General features: G+C 34.4%; 1 protein-coding gene and 1 long non-coding RNA gene across 3 annotated transcripts in view; one reads left to right on the forward strand and one right to left on the reverse strand.

Moving 5' to 3' along the window:
* LOC127880050 (SHC-transforming protein 1-like) overlaps nucleotides 1-16,497 on the reverse strand; it is a 153,198-nt gene that overhangs the window by 113,041 nt on the left and 23,660 nt on the right. Inside the window, exons 8-13 of one of the 2 annotated variants that reach the window (XR_008049392.1) lie at nucleotides 16,007-16,157; nucleotides 13,210-13,372; nucleotides 12,457-12,567; nucleotides 8,993-9,108; nucleotides 7,882-8,013; nucleotides 5,171-6,637 (exon numbers count right to left, since the gene is read on the reverse strand). Coding sequence is in view for 1 of the 2 variants with exons in the window: in XM_052427278.1 (XP_052283238.1) it covers nucleotides 6,500-6,637; nucleotides 7,882-8,013; nucleotides 8,993-9,108; nucleotides 12,457-12,567; nucleotides 13,210-13,372; nucleotides 16,007-16,157 (811 nt within the window). In the remaining variant the exon portion in view is untranslated. Of the gene's footprint in view, nucleotides 1-3,836; nucleotides 6,638-7,881; nucleotides 8,014-8,992; nucleotides 9,109-12,456; nucleotides 12,568-13,209; nucleotides 13,373-16,006; nucleotides 16,158-16,497 lie in introns of those variants that run through there. The other variant, XM_052427278.1, reaches the window with a different exon arrangement.
* LOC127880055 (uncharacterized) lies at nucleotides 7,901-10,036 on the forward strand. Its single transcript, XR_008049395.1, has 4 exons — nucleotides 7,901-8,042; nucleotides 8,541-8,621; nucleotides 8,836-9,128; nucleotides 9,784-10,036. It is a non-coding gene; the product is annotated as an uncharacterized LOC127880055 (long non-coding RNA).

The raw sequence follows: 16,497 nt of genomic DNA on the forward strand, positions 1-16,497 counted from the left end.
AACACAATGACAGAATTAAATTCAAATTAATACACAATGTCGGAACAACATTCACAAATAAAATTGATAGATAAATGACTCCTGCAAAGGATCATTTTGATTCTGCAATCGCTGGTATTCATAAAATATTATGCTGGAGTATTAAGTATACGCATCAATATTTTCACAAGCAGTTTTAAATAGTATTGTTTCCATTTGTGTGAGTGCAAATTACTTAAGAATTTCAAACTTATAAACACAAAAAAAAACATATTTATAAAAAACAAGATCAATTCTGGTTAGAACATGTCACTGCACACAGATGGTAAATATATACTATACATCGTTTGTACACTATTCATATTTCATAAAAAAACCATATGATCACACTTCCTTTAATACATGCATCTTAAAGTGGAAATAATCAATAGTTTATTAATCTTCATAATACTCAAAACAAATAGTCTTACTAAAGGACAATAGTAGTTCTGAATGAAAGTACCAAATAAACAGAAACTAGTCGCGCAAAGCCATTTGCCCAGTGATATTCTTTCACATGCAGGATTTTATCCCTAAACTCAGATCTGGTTGTTGAAGCATGGAGGCAAATGTAAGGTTGATCGGTCCTGGCACTGGTTTTTTTTTTCTTTAATACAAATGAGCTGCGTTCTTGGAAAACAGGGCTTAATGCCTGTGCCACACTTTCTGCTTATATGAACATTTCGGTTTAAAGGAAGTCTCTTCTACACAAAAATCCAGTGCAGACAGAATGTATTTTCACCGATTAGCCTGTAAGGGCCACACAAGCTGATCGGGAACACCACTTTGCACATGCATTAAGTCCAGTTTTCCCACGAGGCTAAAATAAAGTCTCCACTACACTATTTTAAATACAAATTCACAGTGTGTCATTTAAGGTCAGAACATAGAAAACAGTCCTAGGCATCATCTGAAGACTTTATTCTACAAATAATTGAGAGCTTAACAATAACAAGGATTCACATTGGTCTATATTGTAAGTTTGAGACTGAATTTCAGAGCATGTTTTGCTTAGTTTTAGTTCCCGATCTGGGATGCTAAGAATATTTATCTTTTTCAGAGTCTGATATGTTTTAACTTTTATGACAAAAAACATAATATGTTTTTTTTCAATCAATAATAGAATCTTCCAAATATTGTTTACAGTATTATTAGAATTTGTAAATGTACCTTGCAACAGCTTGTTTCGGGTAAGGTAGTTGTCATGGCAATTTACAGGACCACATTAGGTAAGTACTGTTTATGAACATAAAATCATAAAGTCTTGTGTTTATCTTGTTAAGAATAGAATTATTATTGAATGCTATTTTATGAATAAGAAATGGATGTTAACATTGCAACAATAACAGAAATTTGCCAATGTATAAGACGATGACATTATACCTGATGAAAATAGAAACCTTCAGTACAACACATTTTTATCAGTTTTGCTGATTTAGCATTACAAAGCATAACTTCTAGCACAATGAGATAAATCCATTTATACAAGCACTTGTGTAGATACTTCTTTACCAATAAATCTGACCTCGAATAACGTTAATACCTAAGTCCAGATTAAAAATCAATGAACAATCCAACTCCATACATACGATGTATATTACCGGTATGCAGTTTCTTTTATGATTGTGTAAGTTCCATGACATAAAAACAGAAAACAGGGCTTTTTTTCTTGATTTGGGGAAAGGGTCTGTCCTTCCATTTCCGGAGAAAAATTATTAACAAAACTGAGAAAGGGAGATTAATTTTCTTCAGCTTAAAATTTGGGGGAAATTACATCATTTTTTAAGAAATTTTCTTTGAGGAAGAGGCCTTTCTCTTGGAGAAAGGGGCCCTTATAAAGCCCTTGCATAAGAAGGAAAACAAGAGCTGTCAGAGGACCGCGCGCTCGACTATTTGAGTGCTTGACAGTATAACGTAAGCCATCATGGAGAAATTGTTCATATTCAATAATTTATTAGATGATCTTTCTTAAATAAAAAAAGGAAAAAAACAATTTTTTTTTTTTTTGGGGGGGGGGGGGGGTAGGGGGGGGGGTGAGAGGGGGGTATAATGTGGGGTGTGGTAATTTATTGGATGATGTTTAAAAATTAAAAAAAATGGGGGGGGAGGTAGGGTGGGGGGTAGGGGGGGTTGGGGATGATATTTAAAAAAAAAAAATTGGGGGGGGGGGGGAGGAGGGACTCTGGGTAGGGGCGTGGGGCATTGTTTGGGTGGAATCCATTGTGGTATTCAGGTAAGTGTTGTTTTGTAAAAGAATAATAAAATGTCATAAATAAAGAAGTTATGGCAATTTAAGCAAAATGTTCAATTACCCAAGTGTAAAAGGGGCCATAATTATGTAAAAATGCTTGATACAGTGGTCTGCTCTTGCTTATAGGTTGGGGTCATGTTGGTAAACAATTATGCAACATATAAACACAATATGTCAAAGGATATAGGAAATATTTGGGGTAGTACGCAAACTTTAACATAGATTTATCAATAATATGCATATTCTAAGTATAAAAAGGACAATAATTATATCAAAATGCTTGATAGAGTTGTCTGCTCTTGTTTATACCTTGGGGTGATGTTCGTAAACAAGTATGCAAAATATGAAAGCAATATGTCAAGGGAAAATGAAAATAAATGGGTTAGTAAGAAAACTTGAACAATTCTGCATATTCTAAGTGGAAAAGGGGCCATAATTATGAAAAATGCTTGATAGAGTTGTCTGCTCTTGTTTATAGGTTGGGGTCATGTTGGTAAACAAGTATGCAAAATATGAAAGCAATATGTCAAGGGACAATGAAAATAATTGGGGTAATACTAAAACTTAAACATTTGCACGCTAACGCAGACGCTGACACCGGGGTGAGAAGGATAGCTCCACTATATATATTTCATATATAATAGTGAAGCTAAAAAGCCCTGATAAATGAAACTTCTTGTAAGTTCCTTAAATTATATGTGATAAATGTCTTTTATACTTTTAGTAAGTTTCTGGATTTATATATATGAAAACCATTAACATTTTTTTCAAGTAAGTTCCATGGTTCATAATTATATGAAAACAGTTTAAGATACTTCTACCAAAACTATTCAGTATGTGAACTACATGCACATGGACTCTGTTTTTAAAATAAATATTAACATGCAGCACATTCACATAATATATGTAATATTCCAAGCCTAATAAATAACAAAGTTATTTACATGAATGTTACAAAATTTACTGACTAAAGGAATAAAAAAGTTTAGTTTTTAAAATATATTTTTTCAACCAAGAGAGAGCTCCATGGCACAAATCCAACATTTAAAGATTTATGTATCACATAAGAATAAAATTATCTGCTACACTGCCTGTGTTTAAATCTCAAAAAGACAATCATTGTTTACCTAAAAAAGACATCTATTATTACAATAAACAACAAAATAAGAAATTGCACAACATTTACATATTGGTAGTTTTCAATACTTGTTTGTACGCAAGCCATTACTTTGGAATTTGGAAATGGCACATGTGCTTAAATAAACAACAACAAAAACCAGTAATTTGACTAACCAAACTTGGCATTAAATAAAAAATCAAGATTTCCTTCTATGTGAGCTTGCACTGATTGTAATAAACTGACAATCTTGAATATAAGTAATGCTCCATTGGTCATTGTTGGCCCGGGTACTCTTAAGTATACTTAAATGTACCCCAGGTATGGAAAATGTACTGAAACATACTCCAGAATTCTTACGCTTAGTTGTTTGTTGTCGATTTTTTTCTCCAAATTTATTATAATTTTATTAATATTTTGCCAATATTCTGTAAAATGGCCACAATATAATTGAAACTTCTCAAAAAAGCATGTTAAGGCAGGTTTTGTTCAAAGAGGTATTTTTTGAATTCCGTAGCGCATTTTACGACTTCGGAATTTGGCCAGGAATAAAACTCGGGTACAGTCTAAAATGGCGGGGTAAGCCTTAGTATATCTTCCCTACCCGGGGTACATTAAAGAATACTTAAGAGTACCCAGGGTATATTTAAGTAGTAACCAAACCGACAATGATCAATCAAGTATAAGTAATAGTAAGATATGGAATGTTAAGGAAACACACACGCTTAACATATGGATGTTAAGAAACGTTTTAACAACAAATCACTACAAACAAATAAGACTACAATAAAATGTTTGTTAAACATGTTTTCCCCCACCCAAACTCCACATACTTATAAATTTTAAATATAACCTCCACATGAAGACATCAGCATGCAATAAAAATCAGCACATGCCTTAAAGCTGGAACTGTTGTTTTTTCTTAACGCTGTGTCAATCACAATTGAATTGCTTAATCTTTTTTTACAGCTGTCCATCCAATAATTAGGGAATTGAGGTTTGTCCAGATAGTATTTCATCACAATTGAAAGTTTGTTTCTGGGATGTTTTTCATAAATGTTAACAGGCCATTAATGCCTATCAAAAAAGGCAATTGTTTCTATTTAATTTCATTGTCAGACCGACAGACATGTCCAAAGCAAAAAAGGCCCCTTCTTTGAAAGGGCACTTTATTATATAACAATACAACAAAACCAAATCAAATATGGCGGCTTAGCTCTTTAGATAGGAAAAAGGGATATGATGATGAGAATGAAAAGTTGTTATGCAAATACTTTAATATTAGCAAAATGTGTTATTTATTGTAAGTTTGACATCGTTTAAAAAAAGTACATTACACAATTTAGTGAGCTTGTTCACAGATGGCAAAATAACCATTTTCATTTTTTTTCATATGATTCCAAAAAGAACATTAATTATATATTCAAACAAGTTAAATTACTAAGAATTTTTATTTGTTTACATATCATCCAGTCAGAAAAGGTAAGTAACCATTTAAATAATTTGTCTGGCTTTTCTTTGGTATTTCTGATAATAAGTTAATGCCCAACAAACAGTCTCATAAATCTAAAAACAAATATTGTATTGTCCAACCAAAATCTAGGAACAAAAATTGTTGCAACATAAACATAGTAATTTTGACAAAATAAGTTCTAGTAGCTTCACACTATTAATCACTGAATGGAGGTTTTAATTCAATGTGCTCTTTTGTTAAAGAGAGAATTTCATGAAGAAAACAAACGTAAGTTTAATCAAAGCTATGTAGGCAAACCCTGAATAAATACAAAAACAATTGTTGTTGAGACACAAGTGTGTATTATACTATCAATATACTTTAAAGACATTGGTGAATGAGTCATTAATTGAATCTACCATATTTTATGAAAATGTTTATGAGCCTGCAACACAGTGTGTTTTTTTTACTTCACACAATGTCCAAAAGTTAAAAAATACGTTTCTTATATGTATTGAAATCCTATTTGTACTAATATTATCTTGCAAAAACCAGAAAAAAATGAATTGTTATCAACAGTTCTCGTTTGTCACAACAGTTCTCCTTTAAGTTTTTGTTTTAAACCTACATATAACAACTCATAGTTTTCATTCAAGCCCCAGTCTGTGCAGAACAATTCAATGCTTTTAAAAATAGGCGTAAGTTTAACTAAATGTAAATAACATTTATTCCATGCATAACTTTATAACAAATTATTTAAATAGTGTCAAAAATTGAAAACTCAACACTACCATAGCTTGGTAAGAACTGAGTACATACATACACATATAAAAAGTTAGAAAATCACTATTTCTTAACTGCAATGTAGTGTTATGTACTTTGGCTGGTATGATGATCATAAGAAACAATTTCTGCAAAGTTTCATTCTTTACATTTGTTGACTGGGGCTTCTAACATGAACCATATGTAAGTCATGATTAACAATTATATACACAATTATTTGTTTTGTATATCAAAGAAGTTGATAACAAATACGAAGCAATCATTATTTTGTATCATGACGATATACTTTTTTGAGTCAATGAGCTATATTAATGGTAGACTGTGTCCTTCTAAAACAGAACTTCTTAGCAAACTTTATTATACATAAAATCCAAATTAACTAAATAATTAATGAATGATCAATACAAAATAATTTGACTAAGAGTTCAATTTTACAATTATAATCATAATTGAAGCCTGTTCTGTAATTGCATTACATCATAATTATAAAGGGCGAGAACCGGCTCTATTAAAGGTGAAATAAACAAACATAGCAAACACAAAAAATCTTACACAAACCACGAATATCAATTAAGTGAAAAAATGGAAAGTTAAGTTTGTGTTCACCATTTGTTACAAATTTCTGATGCACTTTGGAATTTATATTAACAATTACCATTCATTATTTACATTTTGCCATCTTGCACATGATTTATTGAATAAAGAATTCATTAAAAAACACATTAAAGCTTGCCCATGTTTTATTAGCATTCAGTTTGTTCAAGCTTCCATTTCATTCACTGACTGGCTAACACATTTTACGCATGTTGTTGGTGGGCTTATACTTTGTAAGCTTGTTGCAGATGGGCTTACACATTCTCAGCTTGTATCTGATTGGCTAACACATCGTAAGCTTGTTGCTGATTGGCTGTTTAAGATGCAGCTCACTTTCTTGTGAAACAATTGGAATGTCTTTTGTTCTGTGGAAGTTAATCAAATGGGGCACACTTTCAAAAGTGTGGTCTTTTGTTCGAACCTGAAAACAGCAAAACAAAACAAAATGTAAAGAAGCTAGACCAATAATAATGGTTTTAAATACAAGTGCAACACCATGGAGTAATAAGCGAAAGCACTTATTTAATGCTAAGACAATGTGACAAATTATAATTAGTTGTATAGGTTAATGTATGCCTTATCTTGTTAAAGACGACTTAAACCAAGACGATCATAGTTGTAATTTAATTGGTAGGGCCCATTGGTATTCGGATGTTTAAAATCCACAGCAAATATCCATTAAAATCAAACATGGCGCTAAAATATTGATATCTTAAATCAATTACTACACATCAATTAGAAAATAGTGTTGGCATAAAACTTCTTAATAATAATAAAAATAAAAAAGAGTGTTTGCTTTCGTCAAATACGATGACAGTTTGTGATCAATGCAATTTGTTCTAATACCTCTACATCTATGTGCATGAACATATGTGTATTTTATTTTTCAGTGTGATAATTAAAATTTATTTAAAACACAAGAAATGTGTTTGTCAGAAACACTATGTCTCTATTCATTACAAGTTGATAACCAATCTGAACTATGTAAATAATTTATACAATTTAAGATTGATATGAGAATACAAATAATAAAATGATAAATAATTAATTCACAGTTTACACGTCTAACAATTTAAATAATCCGCTTGTTAAGATAACATACTTATCAGGTGACATATAATATACTCCAATATATTTAAAAAAAAATTGATCCACACTTTGTGAAAACAGGGCTTAATGCATGTGCATAAAGTGTCATCCCAGATTAACCTGAGCAGACTCAGAGACGACAATGTCCGCTTTGGGGAAATATTTTGTTAAAAGAAAGTCCCTTATAAACAAAAAATCCAGGCCAGACGGAAAGTGTCAAACCGGGGCCCGTATTCACCAAACAATTCTTTGACTTAAGTCTAAGAATAAAAAAAATTCTTTGAATAAGAATATTTAAGAATTTCTTTAATATTGAGTCAAACTCTGCAGTAAACACCTCTATCTATATTATTCTTCATATAGAACATTTTGTTAATGACATAATCACCAGTGGAGGCCTGTATATATTCAAACACTGAACACATTTTTCTTGGTTCTAAGTCTTTTCTTTATTCTTAAGTCTAAGAATCGGTTGGTGAATACGGGCCCAGATAAACCTGTGCGGACTGAACAGGCTAATCTGGGGGGGGGGGGGGACACTTTACGCACAAGCATGAAGCCCCATTGTAAACTCACAATGCCAGCTGGGTCCACCAGTAGCAGATGCTTGATGTTGCCGTGCTGTCGCCCACTGAGTACGTACTGGGTGGTGTCTGCGGAGCTCTGGCGAACCAGGAAGTCACCGTCTTTGATCAGCAGCTTCTCCGCCTGAAACAAACACACAATGAACATCTGAGGTGAACTTCCAGTAGTGGGATAATTCATTATCATTATTATTGTCTTTTTGTGTGTTTGAATTGATAATTGATTTTGTCTCACTCTTTTGACTGCATACATTTTTTTCGTGATGACAAAATGATGTTTGTCAATTATGAAGTACAACATGTTAAATTTTAGCTAATCCATATATGACCATGAATATATTTTAGTACTATGGGAACAGGCTTTGCCACCTTTCACTTCCTTTCTTTGTGTATCAAGGTTGCATATGCCTGCCTAGCTTTAGAAATGCCTGATCAAAAACAGCATACATAAACTTTGGCGCATCAACACAGGCTTTTTGCATTATCCTACACATGAACCTCATTTCAAATCCTAATGTTTATATTGTTTTCCCAATCACACCTCCCCCCAAAAAATAAAAAAAAATCAATTATCAGCTGTGCTTGCATTCTTAAGGTCAATTTTTATTGCTTGATTTTTTTTTTAATAACCATGTGGTGATCTTGCTTCAGCTTACAGCCAACAGCTACTAGATAGTTGTCTCCAATAGGAATTCACATCAACAGACTTTTGAAATCAACTATAGGTTACCGGTAGGAATATTTTGCAGATTTTTTGTGCAGGTTAAATTATGACTTTCCACCTTTATTTCTCTCGTAACAGGTGTCAATTAAAGCAGTGACTATGCATTTTAATGGTTATATGATCTCTTATATTTTAATCTATGAATTTACATTTACATGGAAATGTGGTATATAAGCATTTTGATCTATCATAAAATACATTTTATACTTATTTTTTCCCCAGATGACTCATCACTGACAAGTGTCACTACACAGTGACCACAGTGAAATGCTTGTACACAGAGACACAATATAATGGATCTGGGGAAGGGGCAGGGGCATCAAAGAACAAATACACAGACTAAGCCTTTAAAAAATGGTTAATCCCACATAGCACCAACCTCCTTCCTACTCAGGTTGCCATGGAACCATTCCTCAAACAGTGGCGAGATACTGGCCTCTGGCTTCACATCTGCACCATGGCTGTGACCATTGGGCATCGCTGAGTGGAAAGGCTCTGTGGACATAGCAGAACAGGTGATTTGTAATTGTGTTTTACATTTGGAAATACATATTGACATAGGAGATAGGCCATACACCCTTTAGCGCTCACCTCAGACCTGAATGAACTAAACTGCTCTGAATATAATTTATTTTTCACTATATCCATACATAGAAAAATTACAAAACCCCGAGCAGCCATGTTTTCAACTGACCAGGCCCTTTTTCTAACTCCTCCAACATATGAATCGTGTTCTGAGAAAACTGAACTTAATGCATGTGTGTAAAGTGTCGTCCCAGATTAGCCTATGCTGTCTGCACAAGCTAATCAGGGACAACACTTTCCGCCTAAATTGGACTTTTACTAAGAGGAGACTTCATTTTAACAAAAAATGTCATAAAAGCGGAGTGTCATCCCTGATTAGCCTGTGTGGACTGCACAGGCTAATCTGGGATGACACTGTACACATATGCATTATGCCTAGTTTTCTCAGAACAGGACACATACAATTGGTGCAAATGTACTGGGTCAGTTTTATAATGCTCAGAGAAGAAATGTTACTTCCAGAGCAATCAAATGGTTTCTATAAAGCCATATAAAGAATACTGCCCCCTATTTCTGGTGGCCATGTTTCTGAATGGTCTGGAACAAAATTATCAAAATCACCTTGTTTACAACTGTGTGTTACAGATGAAACATGGAGGAGGACAAGCGACAAAAAGCAAGCACAAAAAGCTCACCATATTTGGCTAAGGCAAGCTTAGTAAATTCTGAAAATTGCATATTTGGACCAATTAAAAATATCTTTATTGAAATATACAAAGTAGTACTTTGTTAATATAAATTATACTTGAGTTGTCTCAGTACATAGTGGTTCACTATTCTTCTGTTTTGATTGTTAAATGTTCATTTTCTGTCAGTCACATGATATTATGGCCACCAAGATATATTTGAAGAGGATAATGTGTAGTAGTTATATGTCTAAATTAATATGTGTGAGGCCATGCAAACAAATAAGATTTATAGCTATTTACCAATTAAGTTGAATTTAAATAACATTGAAAGCAAGGTCTGGATGTTGCCTACCATCACACACAATTACAGAACTATACCTCCATATAAATGAAATATCACTCTAGGTCTGCATGTAACCTAACTACAAACAATTTCAGCACCATACCTCCATATAAATGAAATATCACCATAGGTCTGCATGTAACCTAACTACAAACAATTTCAGCACAATACCTCCATCTAAATGAAATATCACCCTATGTCTGCAAGTAACTTAACTACAAACAATTTCAGCACCATACCTCCATCTAAATGAAATATCACCCTAGGTCTGCAAGTAACTTAACTACAAACAATTTCAGCACAATACCTCCATCTAAATGAAGCATCACCCTATGTCTGCATGTAACCTAACGTCAAACAATTACAGCACCATACCTCCATCTAAATGAAATATCACTCTAGGTCTGCATGTAACCTAACTACAAACAATTACAGCACCATACCTCCATCTAAATGAAATATCACTCTAGGTCTGCATGTAACCTAACTACAAACAATTTCAGCACAATACCTCCATCTAAATGAAATATCACCCTAGGTCTGCATGTAACCTAACTACAAACAATTTCAGCACAATACCTCCATCTAAATGAAGTATCACCCAGGGTTGCATGTAACCTAACTTCAAACAATTTCAGCACAATACCTCCATCTAAATGAAATATCACCCTAGTTCTGCATGTAACCTAACTCCAAACAATTACAGTACAATACCTCCATCTAAATGAAATATCACCGTAGGTCTGCATGTAACCTAACTACAAACAATTTCAGCACAATACCTCCATCTAAATGAAATATCACCCTAGGTCTGCATGTATTCTAACTCCAAACAATTACAGTACATAACCGCCATCTTAACGAATGTTTTTAGACCAAATAAATGTTTGAAGTTTCAATGGAATAACTTTATTGGAAACAGTGATATTGAGATGTTGAGCAATTACCTTAATCAGATCAAAACATGGACACAGACATTTGGGTGAGTAGCATAGCTCTGACCATTTAGTGAGCAGAGATAAATTTGTTGCATGCTCATCCCTCAAAATACCAATTCAGTTCTCATTAAAGAAGCAGAAAGGCCTTATAATACACATTTTTGGTATTCAAAATAAAAAAATGTCATTAGTCCAATTTCCTTGACTGCAAACTTTCTGTTTGATGGATTACTACAGCTTATCTATCAGCAGTCCAAGCAAAGTATTAAAAGTACAGCTTACCAACAATTATCTGACACCCATACATATTTTTAAAATATTGTTAAGATGAATATCTTAACAGATTCATGAAACAAGAGATGTGTTTGTCAGAAACACAATGCCCCCTATTGCGCCGCTTTGAAAAATAAATAAATAAAATTACCCTTGACCTTGAAGGATGACCTTGACCTTGAACTTCCACCACTCAAAATGTGCAGCTTCATGAGAACGCCCCTTTGATTATTTTTGTTTACCTTTGACCTTAAAGGATGACCTTGACCTTGAAGGATGACCTTGACCTTGAACTTCCACCACTCAAAATGTGCAGCTTCATGATAACACCGCTTAGATTTTTTTTACCTTTGACCTTAAAGGATGACCTTGACCTTGAAGGATGACCTTGACCTTGAACTTCCACCACTCAAAATGTGCAGCTTCATGATAATGCCACCTTGAATGGTTTTTTGACCTTTGACCTTGAAGGATGACCTTGACATTGACGATGACCTTGAAATTCCACCACTCAAAATGTGCAGCTTCATGATAATGTCGCTTTGATTTTTTGTTTACCTTTGACCTTGAAGGATGACCTTGACCTTAAAGGATGACCTTGAACTTGAACTTCCACCACTCAAAATGTGCAGCTTCATGAGAACATCGCTTTGAATTTTGTTTTCTTTTTTTACCTTTTACCTTGAAGGATGACCTTGACCTTTCACCACTCAAAATGTGCAGCTCCATGAGATACACATGCACGCCAAATATTAAGTTGCTATGTTCAATATTTCAAAAGTTATTGAAAAACTTAACTGTAAGGTTAAAGTTTCGGGACAGAATGACAGAATGACAGACAGACAGACAGGCCAAAAACAATATACCCCCAATCTATCGATTCCGGGACATACAAAAGTTAAAACAGTACCCCACTTCATAAGAATAACATTATATTTAAACTTTTGAAATATGGGCAATGAGGAAATACTAGTGATTGCACAACTATCATGCTAATGTTAAAAAGCTTTACTATTATAGTATTACAGAGAAACAATTTGGAAAAACAATTTCCTGCAAGAATGTCCTCACATACCCATGTCAAAGGGGTCAAACCCAGCTGTGCCTGTGGGTTCCAACTCATGGTTGTCATAGGTCCCACCCCTGACGTGATGGTCTGCCTTGGACCTGACATCACTGGTCTCTGCTGTAGGAACAAACACAGATCATGCCTAGGGAAATATCACATGAGAAAATTGCCATACATTTTTTATATCTTGTTTTACATGAGCATAAGGTCAATTTTACACAAGTACAAATACAAGTTCCTTTCAGAAATGTTATCATTATTTCACCCTGACATGCTATTTCAGTAAAAGCAAAAAAAATATAAAATTCCTCTCAATGAAATTAAATAGCCACACTGAGGGTTGGCTTATTGTATCTCATGAGCATAAATAATATGAACAATCTCTTATGCTTTCGTATGATCTTTGTTGTTTCCTACAATGGTTCACATCAACTTTGAAATATCATGTCTTGCAGTTTCAGATTCTTATCCACTTGCGTTGAAGAAACATTAAAATCCAGGTCATGTATGTCACCTATGGCAACGAATGTTTTTATCACAGAGGGTGAATATTAACGATGTTTTTAAAGGACAAATCGAAAATTTAACAATATTCAACAGGAAAAAAGACCTCAGGTGCATCATCTTTGTAAAGGAATAATATAGGATGATATATAACCAATATGAAACTTCTGGGCTTTTAAGTTACCACTATTAAAATCTACTTTTAGCTTTGTGAACCAGGTAAAATAATATGGCCAGAAAGATGTCTGTACTTACCAGAATTATCATATGTGTTTGTCCCTGATTTTTCTGAGTTATCATATCTAGACACCTCTTCGTCATCAAAGTCTATCAGTGGTCGGTCCTTGGGGTTGTCATAAGTTGGCCCGTTGGCTGCCTTCTCGGACTCCTTCACGGAGGAATACAACCCATCACTGACCTAGAAAACAACCCATCACTGACCTAGAATACAACCCATCACTGACCTAGAATACAACCCGTCACTGACCTAGAATACAACCCATCACTGACCTAGAATACAACCAATCACTGACCCAGAATACAACCCATCACTAACCTAGAATACAACCCATCACTGACCTAGAATACAACCATCACTGACCTAGAATACAACCCATCACTGACCTAGAAAACAACCCATAACTGCCCTAGAATACAACCCATCACTGACCAAGAATACAACTCATCACTAACTGAGAAAACAACCCATCACTAACCTTAATACCACCCATCACTCACCTAGAATGCAACTCATCACTTACCTAGAATACAACCCATCACTCACCTAGAATACAACCCATCACTCACCACGAATACAACTCATCACTGACCTAGAATAAAACCCATCACTGAGCTAGAATACAATCCATCACTCACCTAGAATGCAACCCGTCACTTACCTAGAATACAACCATCACTTACCTAGAATCAAAGGCTATACAAAGATTAATAATTTTTTAAGTACCTCAGTGGAGAAATATACCACCAAAACCTCTTACAGGATTAAACAAGAGATGTGTTCATCAGAAACACAATGCCCTTGTTGTTGTTATGAGTTTATTTACAGGTCCCACGCCCCTTCACGGAGTCATTTTAGCTGGACCTAAACACAATGCCCCCTATCGCGCAGCTTTGAAATAAAATTTCTATATATCATTTGGCAGGTTTAGAAATTATCTCTTATTTCTTCCCTTGGATTGTATTTTTTGACTTTTGACCTTTAGGAATGACCTTGACCTTTCACCACTCAAAATGTGCAGCTTCATGAGATACAAGTGCATGCCAAATATCAAGGTGCTATCTTCAATATTGCAAAAGTTATGGCCAATGTTAAAGTTTTCTGATGGACGGACAGACTGACTGACTGAAGGACAGTTCAACTGCTATATGCCAACCTACCGGGGGCATAACAAGAGCTGTCAGAGGACAGCGCGCTCGACTATTCCGAGTGCTTGACAGTATAACGCAAGCCATCATGGGGTAAATGTTAAAATTATGCAATAAGGTCAAGGTAATAGTTCAGGTATATTTTCCACAATCTATTGAACATTTGTAAAGACATACAACAAACTAAATAGATTTCATTTCAAGTTTGATAGCAATAGCTTGGGTGGGAAGTAAAAAAAAAAAATAATAATAAAAAAATTGGGGAGGGGTAGGGGGGGTGTGAGGGGGGTATAATGTGGGGTGGGGTTATTTATAAGATGATCTTTCAAAAATAAAAAAGGAATTTATTTTTATCTATTTTGTTTTTCAGGGGGGAGGGGGGGGGGGCAGGGATTCTGGGTTGGGGCGTGGGGTATTGTTTGGGTGGAATCCATTGTGGTATTCAGGTAAGTGTTGTTTTGTCGAAGTATTAATACAATCTGATCATAAATAAAGAAGCTATGGCAATGTAACTTAAGTAATTTATAATGCATATAGTAAATGGAAAAAGGGCCATAATTCTTACAAAATGCTTGATACAGTTGTCTGCTCTTGTTTATAGATTGGGGTCATGTTGGTAAAGAAGTTTGCAAAATATGAAAGCAATATGTCAAGGGACATTGAAAATATTTGAGGTGGTACGCAAACTTTAACATAGATTTATCAAAAATATGCATATTCTAAATGAAAAAAGGGCCATAATTCTTACAAAATGCTTGATACAGTTGTCTGCTCTTGTTTATAGGTTGGGGTCATGTTGGTAAATAAGTATGCAAAATATTAAAGCAATATGTCAAGGGACATAGGAAATATTTGGGGTAGTACGAAAACTTTAACATTAGCACGCTCACGCTAATGCTCACGCCGACGCCAGGGTGAGTAGGATAGCTCCACTATATATATTTCATATATAGTAGTCGAGCTAAAAACTCCGACGCCGGCGTGAGTAGGATAGCTCCACTATATATATTTCATATATAGTAGTCGAGCTAAAAACTCTTTACTATAAAGTAGATTTAGCAAAAGGTAAGACATACCTGTAAAACTAAAAGAACTTGACTTTGACATAGATCCAGCAAGGAAAGGAAGCATGTGTAAAACTCAACTCTTATCTTTGAAATATATCTAGTAATAGTAAGACCTATCTGTAAAATTAAAACTTTTAGCACTGAAATATATCTATAAAACTATGCTGGAATTTGAAGGGAGGAAATACTCTGTTAAGCAGATAAGGCATACCCCTGTACACAGTAAAGATTTCTTTCAATTTATCTAATATGCTTATATTACCAGATATGTACAAACAATACTCCTTTTATTATAATTTCTTATTTGTAAACTCAAAAATTATATTTCAAAAGTATGAAGACAATTCAAGGTGAACTCAAATTTATTAAACTATGTCAATTTCCTTGTTTCACCAAAAGCTACTGTTTATATGCCCTTTACCTAAGAAATCCCAAACATTTTCTATCAAAAGTAACTTGAATGTTCCAAATGATTCGGTCATAATAGTTCCGTAACTTATAATGAATTTGACAGAAACAGGGTTCAATGGGTGTTTAATATCCTACCATAGAACAGAAAGCACTTAAACAGACTAGATAGATAACCACAGTTTACATACCGGCAAGTTACATGGTGGCGTTTGGTACTCAGAGGGGACCCTGGGGGGTTTAAGGGGTGAGGGGGGCTGGATGTTAGGGGTGTCATTGTAGTAGTCTCCATCTTCCCCCTCGCCTCCCCACGCATCACCCTCATGGATCATGGGCTCTATTCTAGGATGAGAAACATTGGATTGAACATAAATGCCTACACCAAAAAATCGTAATTACATGCATTTGAGTGACAATAATTTTGGCTGATTTTCATGGTAAGACCGATATGAGATCCACAAGAATGATTCCTCCCAAATTAATTTTTAAAGACAAATTATAATTGGCACAAAAGACATTAATATGGTAAGTGCTGTGTGAAAAGGGGGTTTGATGAATGTGCTTAAAGTGTCATCCAAGATTAGCCTGTGCAGTCTGCACAGCTAATGAGGGGTGACACTTTCAGCTTTTATGGTATCTTTTGTTTACATAACGTCTCTTCTTTGCAAAAATTGAGTTTAGA

This window comes from Dreissena polymorpha, chromosome 4 (genome assembly GCF_020536995.1).
Source record: "Dreissena polymorpha isolate Duluth1 chromosome 4, UMN_Dpol_1.0, whole genome shotgun sequence".
NCBI classification, from domain to species: Eukaryota; Metazoa; Mollusca; class Bivalvia; order Myida; family Dreissenidae; genus Dreissena; species Dreissena polymorpha.